The sequence below is a fragment of the Sinocyclocheilus rhinocerous genome, unplaced genomic scaffold (assembly GCF_001515625.1).
Source record: "Sinocyclocheilus rhinocerous isolate Xijiao unplaced genomic scaffold, SAMN03320098_v1.1 scaffold30, whole genome shotgun sequence".
Lineage (NCBI taxonomy): Eukaryota > Metazoa > Chordata > Actinopteri > Cypriniformes > Cyprinidae > Sinocyclocheilus > Sinocyclocheilus rhinocerous.
In genome coordinates, this window is record NW_015657838.1 from 2,459,663 (window position 1) to 2,482,074 (window position 22,412).

The window sequence follows — 22,412 nt, forward strand, 5'->3', positions numbered from 1 at the left end:
TAACGCATGATTTCCTACTCAGAATTACAAAGGACGTCTTACTATAAGTGCTCATTAAAACACCGGCTATGTGTGACACTGAGATTGAGATAAAAATACTGTTCATGTAAAGTAACAGGATGCCTAAGATGGATGCAAAATGTAATTTCTATACTCATTAAATGTTCTCATTTAACAAACAGCGCTGACTCTTGAATTTGTGCATATGAATAGTTTGTAAGAGCATGTTAGCAAAACTGAAACCACTTGCAAGTGTTCATTTGATACTGTTTTTCATAGATTAAAATGTAGCACACATGTACATCATCAACATGTATTGGTGGTTTACTTCATTAACCTCTGAACTATTTTGCTGCTTTCACACTTAACATAAATGAGATTAAGAATTGGCCTAATCCCTGTTATTTAAATTGAATAAATATTAAATCATAAGGCAAAATGTTTAATGTTGAAGCTAATGTGTGGCAGTGTGCCAGTGCTATGTTTTTGTAGAGCTGAGCAATATGGACTTTAATCTCAGTTTCAAATGTTCAGATTATGTAAACCGAGCTTGATGGGTGATTTTGAAAACCCTAAACTGAACAATTTACAGAATATCTGTTAAATGCCCACAAAAGGATATTAACAATGCAAAATTCAAAACTTATTGGAAATTGTTGTGCAAAACAAAAACATTAAGTTAAGAACGAAGAAGGCATTTTTAACTTTCTTTAATTCATTTATAATTCATGTGTTCTCTTTAACAGCAGGACTCCCATTAAACGGACATTGCCATCTTGTGCAGCACCTCAGTGGAGGTGACCTGATGCACGGGAACGTAAATGGGAAAACAACCAAGGTTGAGAGTGGTGATCATATTGGGAATGTGGGTGTCTCCTCGCATCTTGGTTACTTTGACAATGGCCTTCATTTTGGGCATCATAATGGCTTGGGAGATACGGCTGAGAACATGGAGGACACCAGCAGTCAGATAGAGCACCGCAAGTCAGTCAGTGTAGAGCAGCAGTATGACCACATCACCTTCAACACCATGCACCTCTACCATGGGTGTTAGGACGTCCCGTCCAGACTCGTATGCCTTTATATATCTATATAGAATGTGCTGAATTGCTTTAAGTCCATATCCTTTGAAATGGACACTGTATTTGTATTTGTGTTGTAAAAAAAAAAAAGTGCAATCCTTTTTTGAATTTCTAATTTGGGTCATTTAATTCAGTTGGAGAATCCCAGAGGCTGGTCATTTTTATGCATTTTTTAAGGACGTTTACTGTATCAATTGTGCCTACATAAAATATAATTGTGTATTGGCATCTCTTTCTTACATAGTAGTTAGAGCTGTGTGTGAATAAAATGGTTTGACTGAATCATTTGTATGTTTTTTTAACTCACAATCTCCACCTTATTTATATTTTTCTTGTAGTATGTATCGTAGTGTGTAGTATATAGTAAGGATTGGGTTTTATTGGTTTTACTGACCTGTACATATTTGGTTGTATTTTGTGATCTACCCTCTTCTAAACTACTCCACCCTCTTATAAATTATAAAGTAAAAATATCTAAATGACCTCCTCCTGATTATTATCGAATATATCGTTTAGAAAGTGAATAAAAACTGAACACATACCTGTTATGAAATATCTTTCGGGTCAAAGTGCAATAAGGTCGTCGTTTCTAGCACTTCCCGCCCTTCGCCGCTAGGAGGACACTGACCTCATTCCGCCCACAGAAACGTCCTCCAACTGAGACCGTACCAACGGCTAGAAAATAGGGGGATTTCTGCCATTTACGTAGTCGGAGACGAACATTTCAGGCGAATCATTTAATTATTTATCTTAAACCATAAAGATGTCAAACGAATTGCGGAAATATTAATCATTATGTCTTTAAAAACAAAACATAAAATTGATTTATATACATTTTGATGTTTTGTATTTTCAGTCGCAAATAACCCCCTGTGTGGGACAGATGGTATAGCCGCGTCTCGTGAAAAGACGTATTTTACTCAGAAAGAAATATTAATCATAAGTGTTGTGACATACACAGTTACCTTAGGATTTATTATTAGAGCTCTAAAAATAATCGCTGACGATTTTTTAGTGTAGTTAAAGATGTCTACTCCAGCTAGAAGGCGACTCATGCGAGATTTTAAGCGGTGAGTAGCTGTAAAATGGTAGATGTGTTTGGTTTGGTGGAATAGCTGCTAGCTAGGTTAGTTAGCTTCATATCACCCAGTTCGGTAGCCGATTATTAAACACGATATAAACGATTAAAATACGCCATTTAATAATGTGCTTCTCGCTTTTAGTCTGTCGGTAGTATCACATTGCCTGTTTACATTGTGGGTATTCATAGAAACTCTACATTTATATTAGCTTATGAGCTAGCTGGCTAGTGTGAGCCGGTTGGAGAAGTTATTCAAGCTTGACTTGTCTGAATGTGATTATGATTAAAATTTTAGCCAATATCTTTGTATTTCTAGTAATTTTCATGAGGTAAGCAGAAGCCACACTTTGTCGTGTAATAATCCACGGTTTTGGAAATGAATGAATGTGATTGACACACTGAAATACAGTTATGATTGAGTGGTATGTGGTGGTCCCACAGGCTCCAGGAGGATCCTCCAGCCGGCGTCAGTGGAGCTCCATCTGAGAACAACATCATGGTGTGGAATGCAGTTATATTCGGGTAAGAAGAGAGCAAATCCGACTGATCGAGTCTGCGCCAACCAGCAGCGTGGTGTAGCAGGGTTCCCACGGTCATGGAAAACCTCCAAATATGAGGGGATTATAAAATCGACATTTACAGACCTGTAAATCTTATGGAAATGAATGATATACTTAAATATTATATATTTAAATGCAATGCAATTTAATGTTCAAAGGTTTGGGGTTAGTAAAATTATTGAATAAGTTAATACTTTCATGTAGCAAAGACACAGTGGGGGGAGTGAATAACCAGCACTCTCTTCCACCTTTAATACCACGACTGAGGTGAGACCCTTGAGCAGGACACCGAACCCCCAACTGCTGCCCACTACTGTGTGTGTGTGTGTGTGTGTGTGTGTGTGTGCACTTGGATGGGTTAAATGCAGAGCACAGATTCCCAGTATGGGTCACCATACTTGGCCACACGCACTTCACTTTCACTAATTTCCAACCTCCATTATTCCCCTGGTCGGGTGAACCGTCAGATCTTCCCACAGTCAATGAATGGCTTCAACGGAGTGAGGCCATCTGGAACGAAGCTCACACTCATCTTCAGCAAGCTGTCAGAAGACAGAAAGAACGTGCTGACCGTCATTGACACCCTATCCCCGAATATACTCCTGGACAGTGGGTCTGGCTTTCCACATATGCGACTGAGGTGAGACCCTTGAGCAGGACACCGAACCCCCAACTGCTGCCCACTACTGTGTGTGTGTGTGTGTGTGTGTGTGTGTGTGCACTTGGATGGGTTAATTGCAGAGCACAAATTCTGAGTATGGGACACCATACTTGGGTACACGTCACATCACTTTCACTTTTCACATTAAACTGATCTAAAGTGACATTAAAGACATTTACCCCCGGTTTCACAGCAGGGCTCACAAAATTTCTAAATCCCTGGTAGCCCTTCGGGCAGGCATTCTTCAGATTTTAGTAGCCCAAAAATGCATTGAACTAGCCCGAATAAAAGATATTGTATTTTTTCTTCAAATAACAAGTCAAGAGAGAAGGGGTGCAACGGATCACAAATCTCACGGTTCGGATTATATTACATTATCATATCACATTTTGAGTCACAAATCGGATCATTTTTCAGATGAGCAAATATTTAAAGAACAATTTACTACTTCGATACCACAGCAAAAACTGGTAGCATATAGGGATATAAAGATTCACTCAACTCACGATGTGATATGTGATTCAGACCAAAAGGCTGCACATTACTTTGTGAAAATGTCAAACAATATACTAACTTGAAAATTTAAAACAAATCCCAAATCAAACAAATAAATAATACAAAAAAAAGAAATGTCTCCATGCAAGTAAACTAAGGTTTTGCCTGTGTATTTTAACCACGATCCAAACAAAGATGCTGCATACATGTTATTTAGATTTAAAAATTTTGAAATTTGAAACAAAAACAAAATGGCCTGACTTTAGCTTTGTGATACTATATAAAAAATCTGAACGAAACAAAAACAGCATAGGTTGAATGAGACGCAAATGTCACTCTCTGACAGCAGGTGGCACTTAAACGGCAGGTATATTTATAGGCTGCTGCCCCTTTAAGACCGAATGCACGGATCCAATATAATGATGCACGTGCGATTTCTTTCTCCACTGTTTACGTTCAAGACATGAAAATACTTGCCGAGATAGTTATTTTGAGATAATTTTGCGTGTATGTGTCCGTTCAAGCGAAAGAGGAATCAATTCTGTGTTCGTGCTCTGCCTGAAAGCCGCTCTGTATGTGCGCGCTTTGAGCGTGTATGCGCGCGAGGCCAGCACCGAACTGAATTCTTCATGTGCATGAATGGTTTAAAACGCTTGAATGTTTAAATTGGTAAGACTTAGAAACACGTGTAAATGATAAACTATGATCCGTTTCACCCCTACAATCGAGTGAACAACGCGAATTAATGAAGGGATTTTATTTCACTATTCGAGATAGCCCGTCGTATGGAACGATATTCCGGACAATTTTCAAATAGAATAGCAAATTGTATTTTCAATTGCGTTTTCCATATGTGGACGCATAAATTGTGACATAATCCAAATGCAATTGCAAATCCTGCATTACCGTTTGGAATTTCGCTTTCGCGAACGCACAATGTTACAAAAGATTATTACAAATAAATGCTGTTGTTTTTACACAAAGAACCTCAAAGAATGATTTATCACCGTTTCCACAAAAATATGAATTATGAACTGTTTTCAACATTGATAATAATAAGAAATATTTCTTGAGCACTAATCAGCAAATTAGAATGATTTCTGAAGGATCATGTGACACTTTGCCGTCACAAGAATAAATGTATTATTTAATTGTAATTATTTAACTATTACAGTTTTTACTGTATTCTTGATCAAATAAATGCAGCCTTTGTAAGCATAAGAGACTTTACAAAAGCATTTAAAAAAATCGTACTAACCCCAAACATTTGAAGGGTAGAGTGTGAAAATATACTTTTCATTGTCTACATATTACTCTTTTGTGGGCTTGAATAGAGAAAATTTGTCCCACCAGCTATTCAGTGCTCTAATGCTGCATGTCTATTTGATATCATTGTCAACATGTTGTACCTGAATGTTCCATGTCAGTTTCCTCCTACCTTTGACATTAATATTGCATTTCTCGTTTTTTTTTATTTTTTTAATGCAGTCCAGAGGGAACACCTTTTGAAGATGGTAAGTGTCTATCTGTCGACCTAGACACTAGATTAGATGCATGTGTAAAAAAAAAAAAGAGTGAAATGTGTTTCTTTCATGGAAATTAAAGATATAATGTTGTTTCTATTCTGCACACAAGGTACCTTCAAACTCACAGTTGAATTCACAGAGGAATATCCAAACAAGCCCCCAACTGTGCGGTTTGTCTCAAAAATGTTTCATCCAAATGGTGAGTGATGCTTCTTGTTTGTCTCTGATTAGAAGCTTTGTCAAAAAGAATCTGATCCCAATTCTCTAATACGCTCTCATGTAGTATGTTCCCACACAGAATCTGCTGCTGTTAAATTCATTTGTCATTCATTGTACCTTGCAAGCTTTTATTAAATATTTTGCTCAAATTAGTTTATTAAAGATTTAGCAAAAATATTTCATGCATTTATGCTTGCTTATGCATTTCTTTGACAGTCATAACTTTATTACACTATTTACTCTGAAGATGTTCAGAGTTACCATCAAAGTTACTGTTGTGGTATTTTGTGGTCTGGGAGGAATTGTACAGAATTAGTGAGTGTTGTTTGGTTGCTACATTCTGAAAGGTTATTCATTTTATCATAAAAAGAGTCATGCATGTATTCTTGATTGAATGTAGTGAAAATGTTGTTCTAACTTTTCTCTTGCTGTTTTTCTCAGTGTATGCTGATGGCAGTATCTGCCTAGATATTCTTCAGAATCGGTGGAGTCCAACTTATGATGTTTCTTCTATTCTGACATCAATTCAGGTATGTTAATTAACTGTTTTATAGTCCTTTTTATATTAAACAAAACTGCTTCATGTAGCCTATGGACATTATAGAATCTGAGAATTGCCTAATTTGAATGCTCATATTGATTTTTTTATTTTTTTTTGGTTAAGAGCAGAGGTGGGGGACTTGAGTTACATGACTTGACTCGAGTCGCAAATTTAAGGACTTGTGACTTGCTTGATTAAATAAAGAAAATGACTTGACTTGGACTTGAGATCCAGTGACTTGACTTGACCTTCATGACTCCGCAGGACTTGACTTTATAACAACTCTAATTATTATTATAAATCATTGCGACATAATTTGGTAAACAAAACGCAAGCCACTGAACCAGTGGCAGAAGTGATCAGAGTCTGCACAGTGCGCAGTTCATGACACTGCATGAGCACAGTCAGGAACACGGCGCGCCAAATACAGGGAGCAAGAGAATCTCCCGAGATGTTTGGATAAACACTTCGAAACTGTATGCATTTGCTGTATGCATTTACAAAGCCAGGATGTCACCACTTCAAAAAGGAAAGGTATGCAAGCTTGTTCGTTAGTTGAAAACAGCATTGGTCTTAAAATTCAGCTTAAGGATTTGACCTTCATGACTCCGCAGGACTTGACTTTATAACAACTCTAATTATTATAAATCATTGCGACATAATTTGGTAAACAAAACGCAGCCACTGAACCAGTGGCAGAAGTGATCAGAGTCTGCGCAGTGCGCAGTTCATGACACTGCACAGTCAGGAACACGGTGCGCCAAATACAGGGAGCGAGAATCTCCCGAGATGTTTGGATAAACACTTCGAAACTGTATGCATTTGCTGTATGCATTTACAAAGCCAGGATGTCACCACTTCAAAAAGGAAAGGTATGCAAGCTTGTTCGTTAGTTGAAAACAGCATTGGTCTTAAAATTCAGCTTAAGTCTGTCATTAAATTAAAGTGATTATAAATTATTAATCTTGTGTTTGTAATTAACGACGTCAAACTTTAAATTCATTGGCGTTTGCCTCAAAACAGTGCTTTAGTGTCAAGTATCCCTCTATGTAAATCAATATATGGAATTGTACCACGGAAACCACAGTGTTTTATCGACTAGTGATGTTTCTCTTACACCCAAAATCCAAGATATGTTGTCAAAATGGCTCTAGTATGAGTTTTTATATTTATAACAAACGATATTTAGTAATATTTCCAGCGTGGCTGCCAACAGTTCCGTTCAGCCCACAGCTAAAGAGTTACGCGCGTCTCTAAGCAACACACTGAATACTGAACGAATCCAGGGATTTGAACGAATCAGTTGAGCGTTTCAGTGGCCCATCCTTGCTTGTTCATGAACGAATCAACTGTTTAGAATGAATCAGTTCAATGAACGACGCCAAAGCTAATTAATATTCAGGAGCCAATCCTTTAACGTTTGCCACAGGGTCGTGCAGACGCTGCATATTGTTGCACTTTGAAGACGCTTGGTGGCGTTTGGTAGCAACGCTTCAACAATTTCAGAAGAGCTGGTAAATAGCATTTGAAAAATGGCCTGCATGTTTGTGTTAGTGTTAGGGTTAGGCTTGAATTTAGTGGAATATGGGTTGCAGTTTATGAAAAGACAGGAGAAACCTGGTCTCTAGACTAGTTGGCTTAGCTCATCTTCCAATTATTTGTGTTTGGAGGGTTTAGACAGTTATAGTGTCTTATATTATCTTGTAACATTATATAAACTGGGACTTGTAGCATTCAAATTTATTTATGTATTTATTAGAAGATTGGCTGCATAATATTAACATTACGCATTTGTTCTTTGTTATACTGTGTTTGCTATGGAGATCACTTGACAGCAAAATCTCTAAACATCCTTACAGCATCCTCTGCATACATCAAATGTATAATGTAACAAATGTGTTATTTTGTGTTTCTCCCTTCTTGTCAATCTTCTATTTGAGCTTTATTATTAAATATTTAAAATCAATTACATTCAGAGTAGCCTACTGTCAGTCAATCTAAACACCTGTGAATCCCTGTAGTTTTTAATGTATGTTAACAACTCATTAAGACACATTGAATTTTGTCCTCTCTAAATATCTTTTAGCTGCTTGGATAATTCACAACTTATGCTGAAAGGTGAAAAGGGTAGTTGAGTTCTTCTAACACCAAGACTGCCCTGCAGGGGTCACTTATGTTAAGGCAATGAGGCTCTTAATGTTGTTTATCCTCAGCTTGGTTGTTTACTGGCACATCATGTAGATATCCTTTTCTCTTGAGTGTAGTATTGTGGATTCCTTGTTTCAGTTACAGCCCCGAAGAGAAATCCTAATGAGTTAACCTATATTTTTAACAGTTGTGAATGACCTTTGAAAATGATCAAAGTAGTTATTTGTACATCTGTGTTATTAGCAGTAAAAATGTCAGATGACTAAAATGTCATAATGTGCAAATGAGAGGGGAAACGAATGTAAAGTTCTCCAGAGGCCAGCACAGTCGAGTCTCATTGTCTTCCGTGCTCTGACCCGAGTGGTGTTGTAAAAAATTACCTCTTACACATTTCAGTGTCAATGAAGAATTCAGAGTTTGGACAAATTAGGTTACTTTCCACATTAAGTTAATGTCAAGAATCGAGGTGTAAGCGTACGTGAGGTTTTGCGTAGACACTCTCAAGCTTTTTTCAGGATTCTTCAGGATACTTTTCTTTATAAAAACATCAAAAATCTTACTGATCCCAAACTTTTGAACGGCAGTATAGATAGACAGACAGATAGATAGATAGATAGATAGATAGATAGATAGATAGATAGATGGTAACACTTTATTTTATGGTGTTGTTGCACGTTACATGTACTTGCTATAGTAATAACAATAAATTATGCAAAATTATATGCAACTTATCCTAAACCAAACCCTCGTCCTAACCCTAACCATGTACTATGTAGTTAATGTTACTTAGTACTTAAAAGTATAATTACACTGTAACAAGGACACCATAAAATAACAATATGTATGTAGAGAAAGAGAGAGAGAGAGAGAGAAAGAGAGAGAGAGACAGAGTGATGTGTGTGTGTGTGTGGGTACAGTGGGTATAGAAAATAATCCCCCCCCCCTTTAAAATAACCACATTTTGTTGTTTTGCAGCCTGAAATGTAGAGGGACACGGTTTTTGTTTTATCCAGCTGTATTTACTCAGTGCAACTTATAACATCCAAGTGAAAGATAAAACACCAACATGTCAGAAAAAAATAAATAAATAAAAAAGAGTTGGAAAAAGGATCACCCCCCTCCTAAAAATGACATGTAAACTCAATCAGATGTAGCTAATCACCTTCTCAATGGCACACAAAGCCATTTGACTTTCAACTGTGATCAGCTGTGGTCATTTTGATTAGCTCAGCATGAAAAGAGCTTTCCTGGAGCATTTTAGTCCTTGGTAGTGCAACTGAAACAAACAATCAACTCTGGGTGGCAGGGCACTGTCAAAAGATCTCCGGGATGAAGTTGTGGACAGGTACAAGTCAGGAGATGGATAGAAAAAAATTCAAAGGCTTTATCAATGCCTAGAAGCACAGTTAAGCTTATTATTAAGAAGTTGAAGGTATTTGGTACAACACAGACCCTCCCTGGATCAGGACATCGCTCCAAACTGGATGAAAGAGACAGAAAACTGGTCAGAGAGGCGACCAAGAGGCCTACAGCAACTCTGAAGCAGCTGCAGGAATTTGACAAATGCCCCTTTCACACACACAGTCTTTACTGATAAATTACCAGTAAATTACCATTAAGAGATCATGTGTGAACAGGACCTTTTAAAAAAATACCGGTAAATTCGTTAAGGCAATTTAACGGTGTGAAAGAGGCTAAAGAGTGGTCATTGTGTGCATATGACAACAAAATCACAGATTCTCCACAAATGTGGCCTGTATGGGAGGGTTGCTATAAAAAAGCCACTCCTCAAGAAAGGCCACATGCAGTCACGACTGAGCTTTGCCAAAACACACCTTGAAGATTCTGAGGCAGATGAGACTAAAATTTAATTATTTTGCCTCAACACCGAACGATATGTCTGGCTGAAATCCAATACAGCTCACCATCCAAATAACAGCATTCCTGCAGTAAAGCATGGAGGTGGTAATATCCTGTTCTGGGGTTGTTTCTCTGCAGCACTTGTCCGGATAGAAGGAAAAATGGACAGGGCAAAATACCGTCAAATTCCTGAGGAAAATCTGCTGCCCTCTGCCAGAAACATGTCAATGGGAAGAAGGTTTACCTTCCAACATGACAATGACCCAAAGCACACAGCAAACCTGACCACACAGTGATTGAAGGAGAAAAAGGTGAATGTCCTTGCATGGCCTCGTCAGAGCCCAGACTTAAACCCCATTGAAAATCTGTGGAATGACTTTAAGACTGCAGTCCACAAATACTCACCATCAAATTGAACTGATCTTGAGCAGTTCTGCAAAGAAGAGTGGGCAAATATTGCAAAGTCTAGAGATGTGCAAAGTTAGTAGAGACGGAGACAAATCCCAACAGACTAAAGGCTGTAATTAAAGCTAAAGGTGATTGAACAAAATACTGACACAAGTGGTGCTCCTTTTTCCACCTCAGTGATTCTGTTTTTTATTTATTTATTTTTTTCTGACATGTTGGTGTTAGGATCTTTCACTTGGATGTTATAAATTGTGTGTGTGTAACAAGTAAACCTCTTCTTTTCAATTTACAAGTACATTTGCATGTGTTATGCATATGCAGCCCTTTGTCATAATGCCCAGTTTATCAATATTCCATAATATTTGTAATATTTCAAAATATATATATTTTTTTTTATTTCAATTTTTATTGATATTCTCTTTAACAACTTTTTGTTGTTGTTTTCTAATAGTCATTACTTTTACTTATTTTAGGCTTTTGTATTTACAAGGTGTATATTTCACTTTTTAATTAATAATCTTGCAGTTTTATTAGATTTAGCTTTTATCTGTCCAATGATCAGATCTCAGTGAATCGGAATACCTTTCCTGATAAATATATTAAAATCAAATAAATATATAAAATATAGTAAAAACGTTTTAATTTGCACTTCTATTGTATACATTTTGTAACTTATAATTCAGTCTTTTATCTTATTTTGCAAGCTTATGCTTAATTATTTGTAATATCTTTGTTAAATCTTAATATTTACCATAACATGCTGTTAAATGATTTCAGAAAATGTGTCTATTTTTTCTAGAAGGCTGCCGTGAATTAATGAATCCAGCTTTCCCATGATGTTGTAAACCCATTGTTCAGGCCCTTTCAGTATAAACAATCCTGGACTCGTCTTCGGTGAATCTCATGACCTTCCATAAAGTCACAATGTCCTGGACTACAGTCATTGCTAGCTCACTTTACTAAGTACTATACCACAATCACTTCAGTTTCGTAGGATAATACGCAGTTATGCTCATGGTTCAGACTCAGCTGAACTGGTTTTCAGGCAGTGGGTAATGGGTGCATGGTTTGAAATGTTAGGATGAATGAGTTCGTCAATACAAATTAAATAAAATGCTGATGGTGAGCTACCTGGCAAGTAACGCTGCTACCTGACCTCAGTCTGAACAGATATAATCTCTCTTTCACTCTCTCTTGCAAACACACAATAATGGCTTTGGAATTTATTGCACAAATCACAACAGATTACCATAAATAAAGGGTAACAGAAGACCTGAATAGTTTTTGGAACAGTGTGTTTCATGTATCTCAGTTCCATTCTTATTTCTTTTAGAAAGGATTTGTGGACACACCCCATAATAGAAAAGCAAAAACAGGATTTGTGATAACTTTGCAAATTTAGTATTCAAGTATTCAGACCCTGGACTTGAACCTAATCAAACATCTCTGGAGAGAGCTAATGTCTTTTGATCAGTGGTCCTCATCCAACCTGACTGAGCTTGAGAGGAACAGAATTCACCACTGATCCACTTATGAAATCAATTCTCAATTCCTTTTCATGTACAGTGTGCTCACCTGTAAGATAAAGTGTGCTCTTGTGCTGCACAGAGCCGGACTCAGAGGTGTATGTGGCCACACAGGTGAGCTCACTGATGTTGACATTTTCCGGCAGATATACTTGATTCTCCAGCATAAAAAAACTTGCCAAGCTTCTTGACAGAACTGATGTTGGAGGGAAAGTTCAAGGCAGGTTCCCAATGAAGAGTGGGTGCTTTCTCTTTATATGTGGAATTACAGACAGCAATCCTTCGATTGTTTTCTCTGTACTTGGTGGAAACGTTGATAACTAAAAACAAAGAATTTTAATTGATTTTTTTTTCATCAGTAACACCATTTGCTTCATTTTTAGCTTTACATATTTTTTGTACAGTGAACTGGATTCATCACTGGTTTATCACTACAGTGAAAGTTTGAGAGATGATCAAGTTCTCCGCTAGAAATAAGTTATCAGTTAGTGGCTTTACACCTAGCCTATGATGTAAACCTGTTATGTAAATGCAAAACATTATCATCGTTTTTGCAATAGTTTTACTAAATTGTGTTTGTACTCACCGCTTACAGTCACATTTAGTGCATAGCTTCCTCCTTTATATGATACATCACAAAAGTAAAATCCTTCATCTTCTATTGAAATCTTGGGAATGACTAGGGAAACTCCATCTGAGGTGTTGTACAGCTTCTTTCCATCATTGCATGTGTCGTCCAGCTTGGGTGACAAACCAAGCCAACATGTTCTGTCTTGCTGGCTGATGTTCCAGATGATATAAATTAATTCATTCCATTTGACAACAGTGAGATTGTCACATCGTAAAGTCACATCGCTGCCCGAAATAAAGGTCTGCTCTTGGAAAACTGAAAACAAAATTAGATTAAATATTGATTTGGAGGAAAATTTTGAAACTTTTGGGTGAATATAATATATAATATAATATAAATATAACATTTGGGTATAGTGACACATTTTGATTTTTTTTTTCTCTATACACTAAACGTATCTCTCCCTGCCATGCCAGACTACTTTTATCCTTTGATGTGTCTTTTCCTTTAACCCTAAAATAGTTACAACATACACAGCAGCTCTATTCTGGCAACAGATGTAACACAATTGGCACTTTTCATCAATACAGTTTACTATATAATGTTAATTTTATTTTTTTAAAGCATTAGAAGCACATGTTATTGGGCTATGGGCTATTATCTCCACATGAAAAGCAGCTAGTTTAAAAATCGAATGTATGTAAAATGGTGATTCTATAAAATTCTATAAATAGTTTGACAATGAATGTTTTCTCAATGTTAAGCACTTGCTTTCGCTGACCATTGGTTTAAAAAATGTATTTTATAAGAGTTTGTTCTTTTTTGTACCATATTCATGAAATAGTGCAATGTATTTACATAAATAAATAAATTAATAAAAGTGTATGTTGTCTGACCTGTCAGTTTTTTAACCGCAGAAGCTGGATTCTGATGTGATCCAGTGTCTTGATCTCCTATAGGACAGTTAGTGGCACAGCGTGTTAATAACAGGTTAATGTGAGGCTCAGCACAAAGAAACACAATCATTCACTCGAGTAAGAATTCCAGTTAACTTTAGCTAATTTAAAAAAGGGTAAAACTTTATAATAACTTTAATTTATATCATTAACAAACATTATATAACGCGTAATAGATCTTTAGTTATATATTCAAGAAACGTGAGATAATGTGCTTGTTAATGTTTACTTGTAAACTTATTAAACATTATCTAATGATTAACAGATCATTATTTCATGTAAATTAAAATGCTTACAAATGCTATCAAACTTTCATATGATCATGCACTTCTTGAAAATCAACAAATGATTTTAACAGCTGTTATACAATCATTAAAAGCCTTTGTTTATGCACAAGACTTTTGCTGCTATTGAGGTGTGATATGGGTAAGGTTAGGGATGGGTAGGTTTAAGGTTTGGTTAAAGGGTCAGAAGTGTACAGGGATCAATTTGGTTATTATAAGGGAACAAGTTTCATTCTGTTTAAATTACATTATTTTGATGAATTAACAAGTATTTTCTTGAAAAAAAAAAAGATTTGTTTTCTCCTGTTGATGTATGATTCATGGAATATCCTGTTTAATGATATACGGTAGTATACTTATATAAGTGTTGATGTAATAAAACATGTTTTGCACCCAAATTACAATGTGTGTTATGTATTTTAACTTAACTAACCACCCTTCACACAAACGTTGTTACAGCAGCTAAAAGTCCAATGCACATAAAGACACTAAATGATTAGTAAACATTTATAAACATTTTTAAATAATGAAAAGTTTCTACTTTAGACTGTGTAAAGCAAAAGCAAAAACATGAACAAATAATTAATCAGATTTGTTAAGATGTGTAAGACCAAATATACGACCTTTAGAGACTGTGATTATGAGTTAATGAATAATATGTTAACATGGTTAGTTTGTGAGGTGCTAACAAAATTACTAATTTTTCACAACATTTGTAAATGTAAAAAAGAGCATTGGGTAATATATGAACTGACGTTTAATGACATTTGCTAGCATTCAAAAGGTAATTAACAAATAAGCTTTTTTTTTTTTTTTTTTTTAAACTTCTCCATTTATTGAAAACCAGCTAAAGTCTTCTGTCTCTCTTCAACCATTACAGGACCGAGTGAGGCCTTGCCTTCCCACTGAACGCCCCAAAAGGAGCAGCATTTCCACCATCAGGACCACATGTTGAGTCACAGCAACCACAAGGTGGTTCCCATCAGCAGCAAGCCACCCGTTTGCAAAGGAACAGGATTTATGGAGAGCATCACTGGGTGCAGAAGCAAGAGAGGCCTTCACAATACACGTTATGTAGATATAAGGACTGGATCCTCCCTGGAACATGAAGGCCTCCAGCTGGAACAGGATCTGGTCTTCCTGGGTTCGAGGCATGAAGCGTGAGCTGGAAACCGTAGCCTTGGCATCCACAAGGCACCCATGATTCTCAATGAAGGAATATCTCGGAAGAGCATTCACATCAGGTACTTGGGTGGCCACACAGCTGTCCACAAACACACGCAGTGGGACGTGGTTGTACACCTTCACAGATGCCTCAATATTAATAACATCACCCAGGAAGTACAAGTTTGAAGGCCTCTGATAGGACCAGTCATCCATCATGAGCTTCAGGGTGAACAGCAAGACGTCCTCGCCAACCTCCGTTGAGGCATAAGGGACCCAAGTTGGCCTCAAAGCATTACTGCTTACATTATAGAACCTTTGATAGTGGCATTGAACACCAACAACTGCACCATTGGTACGGGGAGTCACGGGTTGCCTCAACTGGAAGTCCACCACCAACTCACTTTGCACCTCTGGAACAATGGGAAACCTCCAGTCTAAAGGCTTGACTGGACCCTGCAACAGCTGCTTCTCCTGAAAACCAAGAGGCTCTTGCACAAATCCTCTGGAGTCCAGACTCTGAAACTGAGAAGCCTTTTTCAAAGGACTCAAGACCCCATGAGAAGAAAGAGCAGGACCTCTGGAAGCTGGATCTGATTGCGGCTTCATGCTCCTTGGACTTTGACTGTACATCAAACTTCCACATGCATTCTTCAGGTCAAACGCCACAATCACAGCCACCACCACTAACACACCTTGCAAGATGCCCATCCTGACCAACTTTGACTCAATACCCACCAGTGCTTGGCTTTGCCATTAAGTACAGCTTTGAATTTAGGGAATTTAGGTCCTTTCAGCTTAATTGATTACCTTTGATTCTCCTCTGGCCTTGTAGAGTTTATGCATTAGATGCATTAGGAGTTCTAGCAGTGCTTCTCAAAGTCCGGACTCAGGACCGGATCCGGACCCGGAGGGAATTCAATCCGGACCCGCCTCCATTTCGTATTTTAATTCGTACATTAACACTAATTGTGTGTAATGGATTAAAAGTGTAGATTTCCTACTTTGATAAATGCATGTTAAACTTGTAAATCATTTGTTTAGTTTTTAATGTGTTTTTGGAGATAGTCCGAAATTAAAGCGAAGACGAGTTATTAAAAGTTTTCCTGCGTGACATTGTTGTCATGACATTCAGTGAGCGTATGACGTTTGACGTAATCGCTCGGGGTAATCGGGCAACACTTCACCTTGACCGCAGTGAGCGTTTGCTGTGAGGATGTCCATTACGAGGAAAAGAAAAGTTGACGAAGAAAATAGAGTTTTCAAAGATGATTGGACAGAGAGGTACACATTCATTTTGCTCAAATCCAGCACGAAGCCGTTCTGTTTGATTTGTAATGACACAGTTGGAGTTATGAAGAGTGGAAATGTCAAACCGCACTATGAAACAAAGCACAGACATTTTGAAAGGCAATATCCACAAAATACAGAGGTGAGGACAGCAAAACTACGACAGCTAAAGTCTTCGTATGAATCATCAAACAAGTTGCTTGTGAGAGCTCTGACACAGCAAGAAAGAGCTACAGAAGCATCTTTTCGGGTGGCCTGGGTACTAGGCAAAAACAAGAAGCCATTCTCTGATGCAGAGATAGTTAAAGAGTGTTTAGTGGAGATAGCAGAGGCTTTGTTTGAGAGAAAGGAGAGACAGGAGATGTCAGAGAAATTAAAGAAAATTCCACTATCCAATGACACTTCAACCAGGAGAACAGAAGTACTTGCCCATGACTTAGTTAAGCAGTTAACTGATGATATCAAAGATGCACCCTGCCTTTCACTTGCGGTGGATGAGTCTACAGATTGCACAGACCAAGCCCAGCTATGTGTGTTTGTCAGATACTTCAGCAAGGCAAAGGGGACATTCTGTGAAGACTTTCTGGGCCTTACTCCACTCTGTCACACTAGAGGAGAAGACATCTATGACGCTATCATGCAGATGCTTAATGAAAGGGGAATTGATGTCAAGAATGTTGTGTCCATCGCTACTGATGGTGCTCCAGCCATGATAGGGAAGGAGAAGGGAGCTGTTCAACGGCTGAAAGAGGAGCACTCAGACCTGCTGACATACCACTGTATAATAAACCAGTCAATGCTGTGTGCAAGCCTTGGAAAAATTCAGACGTCATGGAAACTATTATGAAGCTTGTGAACTACCTGAGAGCATCTTCTGCCCTTCAGCACTGTCTTCTGAGGGCATTCCTGACTGAGGTGAGAATTAAATTTACTTTTTACTTCTACTGTATTTTTGTTTAGGTGGGTCAATGGGGGATTATTAAGTGGTGACCACACACACACACACACAGCGAGAGAGAGACTGCACACATAAAAAATATTGCTTCAGAGGCAAAGCATTTAAATCTTTAACAATTTTAATCAATGGGGAAACTAAGGCACAAATTAATGCTCATACAGGTCAACCCTTATTTCACATATGTTTTTTTTATGTATATAATCATTTTCAATTGTAAATAAAATGTAGGAGAAATGTATAATATGCATTTGGAAGTATTAACAGTTGTCATCAAAATCTACTTACAACAGATTAAAACCATTTACATTTACAGCATTTACAAGGTGTTTGTTTTCACAAAAACAAAAAAATCATGTATTTATTTATTTTTATCTTTTTTCTTCCTCTTACCAGGTAAATGCTTCTTATGATGACTTACTCCTCCATAACAATGTGAGATGGCTGAGTAAGGGAAGAGTCTTGGAGAGGTTTTGGGTCATCAGGAAAGATTTGGAGATGTTTTTGTCCCAGCAGAAGAATGTCAAAGTCAGGCATTGCTTGGATTTTCTGAGGAATGATGACAGCATGGAGCGTGTGGCCTTTTTAGTGGACATAACATCTCATCTAAATTAACCGAATCTGAGGCTCCAGGGCCAAGGTAACACTGTGTGTGATCTGATGGCAGCAGTACGCTCCTTTGAAAGGCGGCTGGAGATCTTTAAGAGTGATATCACAGGGCCACATATCCACTTTCCAACTCTTCTCCAGCAGACTAATGGCAATCACCATCATCACCATCTTTCCTTTTTGGAGAATCTAGCTGAAAATTTCAGGGAGCGCTTTGAGGGCTTCAATGTTGGCAGACAAGTACTGCTCTGCATTCCATCTCCATTCCTGGTCAAGAATGTGGAGGAGTTTTCAAAAGAAACCAAGAGCATCTTCCCATGGGCAAGCATGGCATTTCTGCAGATTGAACTAATTGACTTGCAGGAAAATGTGGCTTTATGGGAAGTGGACTGTGACACTGTTACCTTTTGGACTAAAATGGTCACAGCTGAAAATTTCCCTAACCTACAGAAAGTAGCCATCTGTGTTCTTACCATGTTTGGATCGACGTATCAGTGAAAGTCTGCATTCTCAGCCATGAATGTTGTGAAGAACTCAAACCGCAGCAGCTTGACTAATGAACATTTAGGCTAGTGTCTTCGTCTAGCAACCACACCTTTTGTGCCACGGTTTAGGCAGCTGATGGAAGACAGACAGTGCCATTTCTCACATTAGACTGCTCTGTATTTTGCACCATGCTACTTTTGACCTACTTGTTGTTTTGTTCAATTTAATGCTGACTCTTAAATTCATTGCTTTGCTACTTTTGCAGTTGTTACCAATGTATTTTGAAGGCAAAAGGCATGTTATTTTTTTCAATAAAATGAGTGTTGATTTGTAATGGATGTTATGCATGTTCATGACCTTTGACATTGATGAAAATTCAGATTTGGACCTTTGAAAGTAGACTTTGAGAACCCCTGTTCTAGAGTGTCACTAGCCGGTAGAAGGTTTGATATGGATCTGAGGTTTTCATCTACACTCATGTCGTGGCCCAAATAGAGGCTTGTCGCAAATTATTTTTGTCCAAAAAATACTCTGTTGTGTGGTGTCATTATGATTATTTAACTGCTCCCGATTGAGACGGAGTGTCCCTGAACGCAAATCGTAAATATCAAACTCTTGATCAGGCTGCATCTGACGTGATTCCCACAAAAGTCAATGAGAGTGAGCAAGCGTCAATTTACAGAATGTTGCATGCTTCTATAGTTGAAATTTGGCAGCCACAAATATGCCACGAAAGCAGAGTACTGTCAAAGAACATCACCCATATTCTTTTTTTCTATTTTGTTTTTCACCGTACAACAGAACGTGTGCTAGGAGAGCCAGCTGACGATTAACCTCCATGTGTTCTTCTTGAGTCTCGTTTGATCTTGTGAGTCTTCGTCTCACTGTGAAATCATTCCTACAATCAACAAGTGTGTGGTCTTGCGGTCTGTTCAAATCATCTTGTGCGCGTTCAGGGGATTATAAGGCTAAAAATCAGTTGAAACTGTCTTCATGTCTGTGGTCTCCCATGGTTTTAAAATCAGTTAAATTATAAAAATCATCTAGTGTCCCAAGCCCAAGATCACACACACAAAAACTACTCATATAAAAAATTAAGAGTTTAGTTCATTATTGGAACGGATTTGGAAAAATTTAACATTACATCAATCACAGCCACCACCACTAACACACCTTGCAAGATGCCCATCCTGACAAACTTTGACTAACAAATAAGCTTTTAATCATTGTATAATTTTACTTAAAGTCATTTGTAGATTTTTTTTTTTTTAAAGTGCATGATCATATGAATTGAAAGTATAACGACATTTGTAAGGATTAACTAATGATCTGTTAAGCATTATATCATGTTTGTTAATGATCTATTAATGAAGCTTTTAATATACTGTAAACATCTGTCAAAATCATTTGAAGATTTTCAAAAAGTGCATGATCATATGAGTTGAAAGTTTATTGACATTTGTAAGCATTTCCATTTACATGAAATAATGATCTGTTAATCAGGTAATAAATATTAACAAGCACATTATCTCATATTTCTAGCTATGTGAATATATATATATATATATACACACACACACACACATACACTAATGATCTGTTAAACATGATATAATGTTTGTTAATGGTTTATTAATGAAAGTTATTATAAAGTGTTAACAATTAAGAGTATTTAAACTAACCTTTTGTTTGACTTCCTGCCACAAAGATGCTTAGGAGGACGACCACCATCAATGTCTTATTGTTCACCATCGCTGCAAATCTCAAGTCAGATTTCTCTTCTCTCACCTTTAAATGTACTCTTTCCCTGGTCTGTGTTATCCTACCTGTTGTTTCATTTAACAGTAAAGCTGTTGTACACTTTTATATATATTTTTTAATCAGTTTTATCAGTTCTTAATCTTATCCCACACGAAAATGCTGACTTCCTGTCTTGTTAACCACAGCTGTAATGTGAGAGCATTTTCTTAGTGTGAGAAGATTGCAGTTTGGCAGTGTGTGATTTGCTGATGGGGATATTTGTTGGTTAATTTTGTTGTTTTATCTACCTGGCAGAATGATGAGACTAACGTAAAGTGCAATTTTGATCAGTTTAATTTAGAGTGCATTCAGAAAGTTAAAAACTTTTTAACTTTTCACATTTTATTAAAAAGGTTAAACTAAAATAGCACATTATCACCCTTTGCTATGACACTTGAAATTTAGTTCAGGTGCATCCCATTTCTCTGGATCATCTTGTACACTTTGATTGGAGTCCATCTTCTGCAAATTGACAACTGGACATGATTTGGAAAGCACACGTGTCCATATAAGTACTAACCGCTTAAAATGCAAATCAGAGCAAAAACAAAGCCATTAAGTCAAAGGAACTGCGTGGAGACCTCAGAGACAGGATTGTGTCAAGAGCTGGAGAAGACTACAAAACAATTTCTGATACATTGAAGGTTCCCAAGAGAACAGTGGCCTCATTATTCTTAAATGGACGAAGTTTGAAACAACCAGGACTCTTCTTAGAGCTGTTCGTCCAGCTGAACTAAGCAAGCAGGGAAGATGTATTCACGCTTGTAGTTTGGCTCTCTTGATTCTTTTGGTCTGGACCAAAAAAAGAAAAGTATACATTTAAGATACTGGTTCGCTTAGCATTCACACTGGTCATTTTTAACATCAAACCTAAAGATACAAAAGAAATGGCAAAAGGATATGACGTATAAGGATATTACTTTTATGACGTATATTTTGAGACACAGCTTACTGAACAAAACTGTTGTGTGCTCGGCTAAATGCACTCATTGTATGTGTGTATGCTGCTGAGAACTCTGGAGAGTTTATGTATGTCATGTAAAAATGTGTAAAGGAGTCAAAACAGCTCAAGGAATTCCTCCATTGCACATGGAAAAGGTGAGTCTCGGTCCGCTTGTTTTTTACCCATCAAGGTTCAAATGGGAGCGTCCACACTTACTTAAATGAACTGCACTAACAGAGCAGTTGCACAAGAGTTCGTCTTAATTGAACCAACCTGCCAAGTGTGAACACACCAATTGAAAGGGAGGTGACCAAAAACCCCAGGGTCACTCTGGTTAAGCTCCAAAGAGTATGTGTGGAGTTGCTAAAATTTTGAAACTTGTAGAAGTACAACCATCACCAGTCTGGGCTTTGCATTCATCACCTGCACAACATCATCCCAATGATGAAGCATGATGGTGGCATGAGCTCAGGACCTCAGACTGGGGACAATGACCCTAAACAACTCTGTGAATGTCCTTCAGTGAGCCAGCCAGAGCCTGGGCTTATAAGCCCAAACAAACATCTCTGAAGAGATCTGAAAATGGCTGACAAAGTTTGAGAGGATCTGCAATGTAGAATGGAAGAAAATCCCCATAATACCCCCAAAAAACATGAGGTTGCCTCACTGCCAAGGGTGCGTCAACTGGGATCTGAATACCTATGCAATGGCATATTTAAGTTAATTCTTTTTAAAGGGGTCATATGATGTTGCTAAAAAGAACATTATGTTGTGTATTTGGTGTAATGCAATGTTTATGCGGGTTAAGGTTAAAAAAACACATTATTTTCCACATAATGTACATTATTGTTGCTCCTCTATGCCCCACCTTTCTGAAACGTGTCGATTTTTACAAAGCTCATCGGTCTGAAAAGCGAGGTGTGCTCTGATTGGCCAGCTATCTAGTGCGTTGTGATTGGCCGAATACCTCAAGCGTGTGACGGAAATGTTATGCCTCTTACTATACTGTGATACCATCTCCCAGCACGATGAGACAAAACCAATAAAACCCATTACAAACTAGGCATTTGTTGCATACAGTTAAACTGAAAGTTATCACAAATCTGGTTTTGCTTTGTAATTATGGAAAATGGAATGTAGATAGATATTAAGAAAATGAAAGCGGTGCTTTTAAACCTGTCCCGGAGACCCTCTTTCACTGCACATTTTGGACTCATCAGCTCAGCATTTTAGCATTTTAAAATTAT

The 22,412-nt window shown here is 37.5% G+C and overlaps 2 protein-coding genes and 2 pseudogenes across 2 annotated transcripts; 2 read left to right on the forward strand and 2 right to left on the reverse strand.

Moving 5' to 3' along the window:
* The first annotated feature begins 1,977 nt into the window (after positions 1-1,977).
* On the forward strand, positions 1,978-6,794 carry ube2al (ubiquitin conjugating enzyme E2 A, like). The gene is made up of 6 exons (XM_016529654.1): positions 1,978-2,152; positions 2,605-2,685; positions 5,368-5,393; positions 5,515-5,604; positions 6,066-6,154; positions 6,780-6,794. The coding sequence occupies exons 1-6, from the start codon at positions 2,109-2,111 to the stop codon at positions 6,792-6,794; spliced, it is 345 nt and encodes a 114-aa protein (XP_016385140.1). The 5' UTR covers positions 1,978-2,108.
* A 5,267-nt stretch (positions 6,795-12,061) lies between these two features.
* On the reverse strand, positions 12,062-20,233 carry LOC107721569 (uncharacterized; annotated as a pseudogene).
* LOC107721619 (zona pellucida sperm-binding protein 3-like) lies at positions 14,739-15,829 on the reverse strand (annotated as a pseudogene).
* On the forward strand, positions 16,001-18,703 carry LOC107721621 (SCAN domain-containing protein 3-like). The gene is made up of 2 exons (XM_016529727.1): positions 16,001-17,287; positions 17,724-18,703. Exon 1 carries the CDS (start codon positions 16,299-16,301, stop codon positions 17,217-17,219), a length of 921 nt encoding a protein of 306 aa, XP_016385213.1. The 5' UTR covers positions 16,001-16,298; the 3' UTR covers positions 17,220-17,287; positions 17,724-18,703.
* Positions 20,234-22,412: the final 2,179 nt, after the last annotated feature.

Bases quoted from the DNA above. Each gene is read 5' to 3' on its own strand.
- ube2al (XM_016529654.1), top strand. From the start codon at position 2,109: ATGTCTACTCCAGCTAGAAGGCGACTCATGCGAGATTTTAAGCG. The intron at 2,153-2,604 runs GTGAGTAGCTGT...GTGGTCCCACAG, and splicing joins CTCATGCGAGATTTTAAGCG to GCTCCAGGAGGATCCTCCAG. The intron at 2,686-5,367 runs GTAAGAAGAGAG...TTTTTAATGCAG, and splicing joins TGGAATGCAGTTATATTCGG to TCCAGAGGGAACACCTTTTG.
- LOC107721621 (XM_016529727.1), top strand. From the start codon at position 16,299: ATGTCCATTACGAGGAAAAGAAAAGTTGACGAAGAAAATAGAGTTTTC.